The sequence below is a fragment of the Lampetra planeri genome, unplaced genomic scaffold, assembly GCF_965212315.1.
Source record: "Lampetra planeri unplaced genomic scaffold, kcLamPlan1.2.h2 scaffold_2245, whole genome shotgun sequence".
Taxonomy (NCBI): domain Eukaryota; kingdom Metazoa; phylum Chordata; class Hyperoartia; order Petromyzontiformes; family Petromyzontidae; genus Lampetra; species Lampetra planeri.
Window position 1 is genome coordinate 1,693 of NW_027615016.1, and position 11,792 is coordinate 13,484.

Genomic DNA, 11,792 nt, shown 5'->3' on the forward strand with positions numbered 1-11,792 from the left:
ATCCGCGCCAGGCGGGTCGCGGCGTTTATGCGCGCGGTGGGACGGAGTCGCCAAAAATAAATTAATTACGATTTTGACTTCCGTTTATTCGGGACCCCGGGGTCCCGCCATAAGGTTAATATATACATACACTAGAGTTAGTAGAATCTCGCACACATTGGGGGGAGGGGAGGGGGGTGGAGAAAGTGGACATCAGTGGGGGCGACGGGCGAGGCGCGACGTGCCGAGAAGCCCTCCACAGGAATTGACATTTCGGCGGCTATAGGCCGTCGAAATGTTCGTGAACTTAAATCAGCGGGGAGTTGATATCGGAGACCGGTCTTGCCGCTCCTCCCACCTCGTCACTTCTCCCACCTTTCATCAACCCACATTGACCCACGTGGTAAGTTGACCTTTTTCGCACCGTACGTAGCCAACCGTGCTCATCGGCACTGGGATTGACAAAGCGGCTGCAGCAGCCGTGGTCTCGCTCGCCTCGCCGCTCACCAAACACCAGCTCCGGGCTCAACCCCACCTTGAGTAGCGCCTCTTGCGCCCTCTCGTGCGCCTCTCGTATCCTCCGGGTCACCTCGGCGTCCCGCCGGAGGGGCCCCGCTTCGGGTCCCGCCCGGGGCCCTAATTGGCGGTCCCCTGCCACGCGCTCCATGGCAGCCACGGCGCAGCGCACGGCGCTCACCTCGCGCTCCACGCGCTCCACGCGGCGCACGAGGCGAGCGAGGGTGAGGCGCACGGGCGCGTCCCCATCACCACCACCACCACCATCACCGCCACCATCATCACCACCACCATCCCAATCATCGTGAGCACAGCTGCCGCCGCCGTCGCCTCCGCGCGCCGAGCCCCTCAGCTGGTCCCGCATAGCCGCCGCGTTGCGGGGGGAGCTCCTGTGGAGACGCGAAGGTGTGCAGCACCCGCGGGCTCCGGTCCGAAGCGAGGTTTGCTGCAGCTGCAGCAGCTGAAGGTTGAGACCCCTGCGGCGGAAGAGCTCGGGGTCCCGTTTTGAGGGGGTCCCACCACCACCTCCTCCTCGGGTCACCGCGCCAGGCGAGGTGGGAGAGACCGGGGACTCTGTCCGCCGGGACTCGCGAATGACGAGGCACGGACTCTTCAACATCGCTCTTCCTTGTCCACACGCGGGTCCCTTCTATCTGTCCCGAGACAGCACCCGCCCCACTACCAAACACCGCTCTCCGTAGGAGACTTCACTTCATGCTCAGAGCGTTGCGTGGAATCGCGGGGACGGCTTGCGTCCCCGGGGTTTATTGACGCGCACTGGAGACGCGTCTGTCAGTAGTTGCTGCCGCTGGAGGATGAGGAAACTGCGCGCGGAATGTGGAGCAGTGGGGGCGGAGGCGGAGGGGGTTGTGAAAGTGGCGGGGGAACGCGCGCGGATGTGGTCACTGCCTGGACCTCGAGATAAGGGGCCCCGGGGTCGCGGTCCAATCAGATCCTGCAGATGGTGACTCGCTGAGCCGTGCAGAGACCACGCGGCACAATTCGGGCCCTTACAAAGGCGCAAAGCCTGAACTTGTTGGCGGATGGGCTTCCACTGGAGGGAGCTCAAGAGAGCCCCTCTCTGCAGAGGGTACTTCGCCTCCCATTACACACTGGCCAAACGTCTTGGCAGCCGCGGGAGGAGCCACTGCTTTACCCCTTCATGGATGGACACGGAACGCGAGAAGCGTCTCGTGTTTGTGTTGGGTCTACAATAAAAGACACATTTGTTTAAAAAAAAAAGTTTCGATTTGGAATTTTCGTGGGCGCCACGGTGGCTGTGAGATGTTAACTAACTCGCCTGATATACAGGACTTCGTTGGTTCGACCCTGACACGCTGATGCCTGTATATGTAGATACTGCATGTCTCTCCCCGTGGATTTTACTCCGGGTCCTCCGGATTTTCCATACACATTTAGAAACATTTGTTTAGAGTATTTGCCTAATATTAATATCCAGGTCGCTTCTGAAAAAGAGCTGTATAGCGCAGTTGGCCTGACCTGGTAACATTTTAGTTATGTAGTTTTAGCTTAGTAGCGCCCCTAGTAGATAGTGAGGGTCACGCGAATCCGTCGGGAAACTGAACATATCCCAGTGTCAACAACTGTGGCCTTAAAATTAATTCAATACAGAATAGACGACGATTCGATCAATGGCCCTTCTGCATAGCACATACATAGGTTATGGCCATTATGCACAGTGAAGGGGCATTGCCCGAAACGTCGTCTATTGGAAATATATTTTATTTTAAAACTGGAGTGTTATTGAGGAATGTGGTATGTTGCTGTTTGAGCACCAGTCAACACAGCGGCGACACCGGCAGCAGCAGCAGCAGCATCACTATACAATGTGTTTAGACGCAGCATCACTATACAATGTGTTTAAACGCAGCAATCACACGCGATGCATCGTTATCACTCCCACGCACTGCCCTGACATCTCCCAACAAAGCCTGCAGACAAAGGTGTCGTCGGTACCCTGAAGCCAAGCAGGCTTCAGCCTGTAACATGCGCTCTGCGCCAGGGCTTGCCAGGTGTTGCAGGCGCGGGGCTGCGCTGTGGTGGTCAGGAGACGGATGCGCCGAGTGTCTCCCCCCTCGCATACAGCAGCACGGTGCTGGGTTTTTTCCGGCGTCTCTGTTCCCTTACGAGGGCTCACCAGGCTTTCTGAGACCACGGCATCCTTTCTCACGGAGTATGCTCGAGGTTGCTGGTGGACTTGAGTAGGCACGTGTGTGTCATTCACAGCCACAGCGAGACAGCGATAGTGGATGTGGTGTGCCGGGTGCGGAGATAGTGCTCTGGGTCGCCGAGTCAGACAAACCCGAGCAGAATCCTCCTGAAAATCCATCTTGAGACTCTGTGAGGCTTTTCGAGGTGAATATTTGGCATCCATCGCGGTCTCTCTGTGATTCATACTCCATTCAGAATACAGTACGTGCATCTCGCATCGCCGGTGCGGCGTGTAATTGCATTTAATTGCTGGTTTCCACGATTTACATTCCATTGAAAGGTATAAACATTCTGCAGCCCGATTATGGGAGCCATCATTTGGATTACGATTTCAAGGCCACCAAATGTCTGTCTGGCTGGGACAGTCCTGGTGAGTTGGGGAAGGCTGCTTACCCGTCATCCCCTCCCAAAAGCTTTTTGTGAAAATCTGCATGGTGTGCCAAGTTTAACGTTTTCTAGCCTCGGGCTCTACTAATGTGAGCAGATGTCGGGGTTACCTGAGTAGTGGGTGGGGCATCCTGAGCAATGGGCAGAGCTGCTTTCATAGTAGGCGGAGCTACTTCACAGTGGGCAGAACTAGCTTAGTAATGGGCGGAGCCACCTTGGTAATGAGCGGAGCTACCTTATTAGTGGACAAAGGTACTTGTGCAGTAGGCGGAGCTACCTTATTAGTGGACAAAGGTACTTGTGCAGTAGGCGGAGCTACCTTATTAGTGGACAAAGGTACTTGTGCAGTAGGCGGAGCTACCTTATTAGTGGACAAAGGTACTTGTGCAGTAGGCGGAGCTACCTTATTAGTGGACAAAGGTACTTGTGCAGTAGGCGGAGCTACCTTGGTAACAGACGGAGGTACTTGAGTAGTGGGCGGGGCCAGTTTCAGACAGAGCAAATCCGCTCGCTGTGTGGGCGGTGCTAGTGGCTGAGTGGGTGTGGCTACACAACCGTGGGTGGTGCTGGGAGAGGGACTGGCAGCGAGCTCACCACCACGTGTCCCGGTTGAGCCTCCGAGAAATTTGGCAGCCTTCAATTAGAGGTATTCAAATCGTGACACATTACATTCTCTGTTGCTTTCCCCGGACGCGTCTTGCAGGCACCGTGAAGCGCTCCCTGCCGTCACATGTGCGTGTCTTCCGTGACCTGCAACACACGATGGTGCCGCGCGGCACTGTCAGCAGCGAGCACGTGACGAGGTATCGAACATGAACCGCGACGGGGCCGGTGAGTCGCCCTCGCCGCCGAGGTTCGTGGTTTGAGAACCCGCAGCCGCCTCGGCTAACGCTGCGGGCGCGCCGACTGCTTTTGCAGCTGACGTTAAAGATCCCGTGACGTCACGTGAAGAACGGCAATGTCACGTGTGCTGGGTGAATGCACCGCGACATCGGCCCCTGACTGCAAATCGACCGCTTCCTGTAGCCGTCGGTGGGACATGGAGCCCGCGTGATCAGCTCGTGAGAGAAGAATGGCGTGAAACCGACCACGCTCGCGATTTTGGCTTGACTCTCGCAGGGCTCCCGACACGCTACACGTCGATTGAGGACCGCAGGAACGTAGGTGGGAGGCTAGAGGGGGAGGAGCTTGCGGAGCCTCGCGCTGGCGCGGCACAAAAAGGGCTCCCTGGCACGGCACATTGTGCCGTGCCAGGGAGCCCTTTTTGAAACAACCACGTTGGCGTTTGGGGCGGCTCGTAACTGTGGAAACACTGCCGCTGAACGTGGCGGCCGTGAGACCGAACTCGCAGAGGGGACTCACAGAGGCACGGGGAGAGGCGCGTGGAGAGAGCGGGACAGGAGGGGCGGCGTGCGCCGCGTGCCATAGCGCCGCATCACGCGTCGTCGGGAAGAAGCTGCTCCGCGCCACGGCACCCGCGAAGAAGCCGGCCCTCTCGAGGCGCGACAGCACCGCGTCTGCGGACACCACGACGCAGACAAAGGTCCCCCCGTGTAGCCCACACAGACTGCAGGGACAAGTGCTGATGGTGAGCATGGCGCGTGAGGGGGCAGTGCGCTCGGGCAGAAGAAAGAGATAGAGGAGAATAAGGAAAGAGAAGAGGAGAATAAGGAAAGCGAAGAGGAGAGAAGAAAAGAAGAGGGGAGAAAATATCAGGAGAAGAAGAGAATCGGAGAAGAGAAGGAGAGGTTCCCTTACCATCACAGCCAGCGAAGAGGAAGCTTACGCCCACGTTCTGATAATCTCCGGTCATCTGAGGAGACACGTTTTTGTTGTTGTTTAAAGAACACGTTATAGTTATTGTTATATTGTATTAATCTGCTCGTTTATCCAGGAAAATGTCACCGAGTCTCAAGATTATTTTCAAGAGAGTACTGCCGAGTTGTTCGCAGTAGCGGGGGGGGGGAGGTGTTGCTGCTGCTGCGTGTGATCCCAATCGAGTGATTCGCAGCGTCATCTTTCAGCGTTGCGATGTGGTTTGGCAAATGAACGTATTGGGCGGTACACACCGTTGTGGTGCGCGGTATAACAAAAAAGAAATCAAATTATTCGCAGTAATTATTTTATTTCCCGTGATTCGCAACCGCCAGTCAGAAAACCTTGCGGGGTGATGGTGGTGGTGCGAGTCAAAATCGGTTCTCGTGATATCGGAGCAGTTGCAAGACGAATGTTTATACGAGCGGCTGAACACGAAGCTTCACAGTCTGTTGCCGTATAGCAGCAATTGGCTGGCTCCTCGTGCCCTGGACTTGGTCGGACGGTTCCTCGATTCAGATTTATTCAGTCTCAATCGACTCAATCAACCTTTCAATTAAGGTTGATAAACAGATCCATTTTGCTGATTCTAGTTTAGATATTAGATTTTTTTTATGAGGACCGGTGTGACATTGTGTGTGGGGTGTTTCAGCTTTGGGAAGAAATCTGAGAAAGCCCACGCAAAACAGGGGGAGAGAACATACAAACCTCCACACTCCGTCCTCACAGCAGTATCCATGGGGCTCGCCACAGTTGATCGGCAGGTCACATGCAGTGGGATCAATTGTGGCTACTCGGACTACTTATAAAACCTCTCGCCAGTGTGTAGAACAACCCTACAGCACACTCCAGAGGGGCTCTCTCGAGCTCCCTGCAGTGGATGTCCTTCTGCCTGCAGTGGTGTGAGCGAGAAATTGCAAGGCTACACCTTCACATTTTACCCTCTTGCCATGGCCCAGCGTCAGGTTGCACCGTGACCCAGTGTGAGGTGATACAGTGACCCAGCGTGAGGTGGTACAGTGACCCAGTGTGAGGTGGTACAGTGACCCAGTGTGAGGTGGTACAGTGACCCAGCGTGAGGTGGTACAGTGACCCAGTGTGAGGTGGTACAGTGACCCAGTGTGAGGTGGTACAGTGACCCAGCGTGAGGTGGTACAGTGACCCAGTGTGAGGTGGTACAGTGACCCAGCGTGAGGTGGCACCGTGCCCCAGTACCATCGTGAATACCGTGGTGAGGGTGTTGACCGCCACGGTGTCCAGGTACGTGACGGAGGAGAAGTCCAGAATGACGGTGTCGACCGTCACCCTCGGCACGCCCTCCAGCTCCACCGCGAGCCAGGCCTGGCGCCAAGGCCCCGCGCCGCCCCCCTCCCCGTCGGGCCCCAGGGTTCCCGCCGCGAGCTCCCGCTTCGTCGGCGGGGCCCATTTGGTTTCCACGGTGGCGACGACCTCGTGGGCGCCGCGCGCCTCCCTCGTGGCCTTCACCTCCTCGACGCCGGCACCCACGGCCGCGTCGTCGCCACTCTCGTCGGACGTCTCCGATTGGTCGCTGGCGCTGAAGGCCTCGTTCTGAGCGCCGGCGTTGATTGGCTGCGAGGCCCAAAGAGTGGCCACGGACGAAGATCAGAGGGATACCGGAGGCGGTGTGCCGGGTACATAAATATTGTCTGAGTCGCCGTTGCAGATGCAACCTCGTTTAAATTAAGCCCAATATGGTGAGCGCGAGTGTGAGGGTCAGCGTGAGCGGTGGTGAGGGTGAGTGGTGGTGAGTGTGAGCGGTGGTGGGTGTGAGGGTGAGCGGTGGTGGGTGTGAGGGTGAGCGGTGGTGAGTGTGAGGGTGAGCGGTGGTGAGGGTGAGTGTGAGGGTGAGTGGTGGTGAGTGTGAGGGTGAGCGGTGGTGAGTGTGAGTGTGAGCGGTGGTGAGTGTGAGGGTGAGTGTGAGGGTGAGTGTGAGTGTGAGCGGTGGTGAGTGTGAGGGTGAGTGTGAGTGTGAGCGGTGGTGAGTGTGAGGGTGAGTGTGAGGGTGAGTGTGAGTGTGAGCGGTGGTGAGTGTGAGGTGCGAGTGTGAGGGTGAGTGTGAGCGGTGGTGAGCAGTGGCGAGTGTGAGGGTGAGTGTGAGCGGTGGTGAGCGGTGGTGAGTGTGAGGGTGAGTGTGAGTGTGAGCGGTGGTGAGTGTGAGGTGCGAGTTTGAGGGTGAGTGTGAGCAGTGGTGAGCGGTGGCGAGTGTGAGGTGCGAGTGTGAGGGTGAGTGTGAGCGGTGGTGAGCAGTGGCGAGTGTGAGGGTGAGTGTGAGCGGTGGTGAGCGGTGGTGAGTGTGAGGGTGAGTGTGAGTGTGAGCGGTGGTGAGTGTGAGGTGCGAGTTTGAGGGTGAGTGTGAGCAGTGGTGAGCGGTGGCGAGTGTGAGGTGCGAGTGTGAGGGTGAGTGTGAGCGGTGGTGAGCGGTGGTGAGTGTGAGGGTGAGTGTGAGCGGTGGTGAGCGGTGGCGAGTGTGAGGTGCGAGTGTGAGGGTGAGTGTGAGCGGTGGTGAGTGTGAGGGTGGGTGTGAGCGGTGGTGAGCGGTGGCGAGTGTGAGGTGCGAGTGTGAGGGTGAGTGTGATCGGTGGTGAGCGGTGGTGAGTGTAAGGGTGGGTGTGAGCGGTGGTGAGCGGTGGCGAGTGTGAGGTGCGAGTGTGAGGGTGAGTGTGAGCGGTGGTGAGCGGTGGTGAGTGTGAGGGTGAGTGTGAGCGGTGGTGAGCGGTGGCGAGTGTGAGGGTGAGTGTGAGCAGTGGTGAGCGGTGGTGAGTGTGAGGGTGAGTGTGAGCGGTGGTGAGCGGTGGTGAGTGTGAGGTGCGAGTGTGAGGGTGAGTGTGAGCGGTGGTGAGTGTGAGGGTGGGTGTGAGCGGTGGTGAGCGGTGGCGAGTGTGAGGTGCGAGTGTGAGGGTGAGTGTGAGCGGTGGTGAGTGTGATGGTGAGTGTGAGCGGTGGTGAGCGGTGGCGAGTGTGAGGTGCGAGTGTGAGGGTGAGTGTGAGCAGTGGTGAGCGGTGGTGAGTGTGAGGGTGAGTGTGAGCGGTGGTGAGCGGTGGTGAGTGTGAGGGTGCTCTCGCGGCTGGTGCTGCACTCACCAGGGCAGCCTCTCGGCTCAGCCGCTTCTTCAGCTTCTTCAGCGCCTTGTCCCTCTTCCTCGCGACCCTCGCCGGGTCGAACTCCAGCTGCACGCACACGGAGACACGGAGACACGGGGACATGGAGATACGGGGACACGGAAACACGGGGACACGGAGACGCGGGGACACGGGGACACGGAGACATGGAGACACGGAGACATGGAGACATGGAGACATGGAGACATGGAGACACGGAGACATGGGGACACGCTCGTGTGAAGACACGGGGACAGGGGGACACAGGGACACGGAGACACGGAGACACGGGGACACGGAGACACGGGGACACGGGGACACGGGGAGACAGGGACACGGAGACACGGAGACACGGGGCCACGGAGACACGGGGTCACAGAGACACGGGGACACGGAGACACGGGGACACGGAAACACGGGGACACGGAGTCACAGGGATCGTGGGAGGGGGGGGGGGGGGTCGGGGGGTTACTCACGATCGCCATGAGCTTCTCTCTGAAGTATTCGATGTTCCCGAAGTAGAGCGGCGCTGGGCAGCGGACAACTTTCACCCCGGGGGTTTCCGCCGCCTGCGATCACAAAACACAAACGACGGCATCACTTGTGTGTGTGGGGGGGGGGGGGTCCATTTTCAGGCAGGATAAATGATTACATATTCTTTGGGTCTTTGATTACAGTTTGACTCTTCTGGTATTATTATCATTGTCTATCCAGCACGGCCCGCGCGTCATTCATCGGTGCACCCATCTGGTGTCCATCAGCAGCTCCGTGCGGTCGACGTGTGGCCACTCCCACTCTGAATTCCTCCTTGCCCCGTGTGAAAACAGACGCCGCTGCTGCTCCGTGCAGCTCACTTCTGCTCGCGCCTTCATTCGATCTCTCTTCTCCCCTCCCATCATCGCTCGACATCTTGGCCCCATAATTCCTTATCCCCCTCCCCCTCCTTCCCTTTTCCCGCCGCTCATCTCAAGCCGTGCCTTCCTCCTTTTTGTCCGTCTCGGGGGCTTCCTTCCCGGCATCGCTTCCCTTTCCCCCATTCCTTTATCTTCTCCCACAGATTGAAATCCCCATGCCGTGTCTTGCGCTACACGGGTAAAATATGTTCTTTTAACACGTAACAAAAACAACAAAGACGTGTGTGGACATTTGTAACCGTACCCATCAACTTTCCAAACGACGTATTGAATTGGAACGGCCCTTGCTCCAATCAAGAAGTGAACCGGAAACAACCCCCCTCCCCCCTATCCCCTCATTGAATGTTAAGGGAGAACAACACTTATCGGGAATTGCCTGGGAGGGAAACGGGAGGGAGGCGGTGACGTCACCTGCTTGAAGACACCGACGCGTTTGTAGATCTCCGTGTCGGGAATGTTGCCCAGAGGGACGCACGCTGGGCTGTAACACAAAGACAAAATAACCATCGTGTCACCTTGAAAGATTTTTGGGGCAAGCGCTGTTAGCGAGTAACACCTTTGAAGGTCGTCAACGGCACGAGAGCGAGTGAATGGACAGCACCACGCCCGGCCGCCTTCGTCTCCCGCATCGAACCAGGTGCTCATTTGAGTCTGAGTCGACCTAGGGGAGGCCCAGGACCGATTCACATCATTGGCACCGGCGGTGGTCGTGAGCGGGAATCGAACTGGAGCCGTCGGGATTCGTAGCGCAGCTCGCTCAGCGCCACGCGCGCCGCGTGTCGCGTTCCCACGTGCGCGACAAGTCGGACCCGAGCCGTGCCGGACCCGAGCCGTGCCGGACCCGAGCCGTGCCGGACCCGAGCCGTGCCGGACCCGAGCCGTGCTGGACCCGAGCCGTGCCGAACCCGAGCCGTGCCGGACCCGAGCCGTGCCGGACCCGAGCCGTGCCGGACCCGAGCCGGACCCGAGCCGTGCCGGGCCGATTTGAGAAGTGACGCGGCGCTTTACGAGCCACGCGACTTCCTGGAACGATGCTCACCAGCGCTCAGTCGTCTCCTTATCACTCGCCTATCGCTACCACGGTTTTACTCGTGCCGTAAACTTCGCTCATCAATTCCTCCACCCCTGTCGAAACAGTCGGGGTCTACCAGATGCCGGCTCTGTCGTCTCGTCACACCACGACGTGTTCCACCACACTTGCAGGTCAAGGCAACTCACCCACCCACACCTCCACACTCCACACCGCCATCACAACACCCCTCTCTTTCTCTGCTTCTTCTCTCGCCCTGTTCTTTTGTGGAAGTCCCTCCCCCCATCATCGCTTTTCACTCCGTGTCTATTATAAAGTTGAGAGTGCTGCTGTTTGTTCCTGGCCGCTTGATTTTATTGGATCTTTGGGCCTACTGTGCTCGACAACCGTGAAGAGTAGGCCACGTTTTCCTGCAGTAGAAGGGCTCTCTCTCTCGATCGTCCTCTCATGGAGGCCCATCCAGCAGCAGTGGCGTTGACCGGCTATTGCAGGGTTGCGCCTTAACCTCCTCTCGTGTGGGCCGAGTCTTCCCCACAACAGCGGTGACCACGCGTGGGTGGGGGCAGCCTCCGGCGAGCCGTCAGCATCTCCCTTCTCCCCACTCCTCCAATCACGACCGGCTGCCCCATCCACAACGCGTGGTCTTCATCATGATCATCATCATCATCCTTGTCTTCTGATGAGATCAATCTACTGAAGGCCTTCCCCCAAGCCACCGGGTTTCATCGCTCAATCTCCCCGGCGGTGGATGGGTCCGTCCGTCGTGCCACCACCACCACCCCTCCCTCCCCTACTCGCTCACGTCGCCCCGTTAATAACCCCGGGCGCTGCTATCAAGACTTCGAGCCGTAAGTGAAATCCAATTCGCAGCGGCCGTTTCGTCACCGCACCTGCTTTGCGCGCGATTGACGCAAGCTCGCAGGTGTCACGACTTACGGTCGAGGGAGAGAATTCAATGGGCGCGCAACGCGTCAGAGTCAGAAACTATTGGCGTTCGGCAGCCTGCTGGGAGAGAGAGAGAGAGAAATGTCCGCGCCCATTAGAGGCTCTCCAGATCGCAAGCAGCTTTACTGAAAGCGTTCGGTGATTTTTCGCACCCCTCAATCCACCGTAGCCAGGTCATCATCATGAACAACAACAGGAGCTAGGTTCGATCGCACTCCCGCCCCCACCCCCCCGACTGGATGAATGTCTACCCATCTCTCGCGCTCTCGCGATGTCCACGGTCCATCTCGTCGTCCCTGTACTCGAGATCGAAAAAACATCGCTGCTGCATCCGTCAAGCGCTTTTTAATCGCCACTTTTTTGGGGGGTAGGGTGGGGGGGCGAGGCCCCTGCTGATGAATTTGTCAGTTGTTTTGTTTCCTCTCCTTCCTCTGTTCTTTTCGGGGGGTAAGTTCCCAACAAGCAACGCAACTTTCACCGGACGATGAGTCACATTGATGTTGCGATGCTGCTGCTGTTGCAGCGGCAGCGGTGCAAGAGCAAAAACAGCAAAAACTTCCAACGCGTTCGTCAATGACGCTGCGGCCACACAATACAATTGACAATAGACGACGTTTCGGGTAACAGGCCCTACGTGAGGGCCGAGTAAAGTTGACAATGGATCGTCTTTACCAGAGTCGTTGTGCGCCCAATTGTAGTCAACACGCATGCCATCCTTTTGGCGTTATTACTTTCTCTCTTACAGCTTTGGGCGCCACTTTAATCAACGTGCCCACTTCTCTCCAGGGCAAGGGTGGTAGTGTGGTACGGGATTTGTTCGGTTGTTAAGTACGGCACGGTATTAATTGTCCCCG

At 57.7% G+C, this 11,792-nt stretch overlaps 1 protein-coding gene across 1 annotated transcript; it reads right to left on the bottom strand.

The window, feature by feature from the left end:
- Window positions 1–2,954: 2,954 nt before the first annotated feature.
- On the bottom strand, window positions 2,955–9,507 carry LOC144740519 (chloride anion exchanger-like). Its single transcript, XM_078623368.1, has 7 exons — window positions 9,375–9,507; window positions 8,526–8,618; window positions 8,032–8,118; window positions 6,157–6,519; window positions 4,873–4,927; window positions 4,477–4,631; window positions 2,955–3,864 (listed from the first exon to the last, which is right to left on the bottom strand). The coding sequence occupies exons 1-7, from the start codon at window positions 9,468–9,470 to the stop codon at window positions 3,841–3,843; spliced, it is 873 nt and encodes a 290-aa protein (XP_078479494.1). The 5' UTR covers window positions 9,471–9,507; the 3' UTR covers window positions 2,955–3,840.
- Between the last annotated feature and the right edge of the window lie 2,285 nt (window positions 9,508–11,792).

Bases quoted from the DNA above. Each gene is read 5' to 3' on its own strand.
- LOC144740519 (XM_078623368.1), bottom strand. From the start codon at position 9,470: ATGGTTATTTTGTCTTTGTGTTACAGCCCAGCGTGCGTCCCTCTGGGC. The intron at 4,928-6,156 runs GTATTCACGATG...GTGTCTCCTCAG, and splicing joins CGGTCAACACCCTCACCACG to ATGACCGGAGATTATCAGAA. The intron at 3,865-4,476 runs GTGAGTCCCCTC...CGTGTGTTGCAG, and splicing joins GCGCCTCTCCCCGTGCCTCT to GTCACGGAAGACACGCACAT.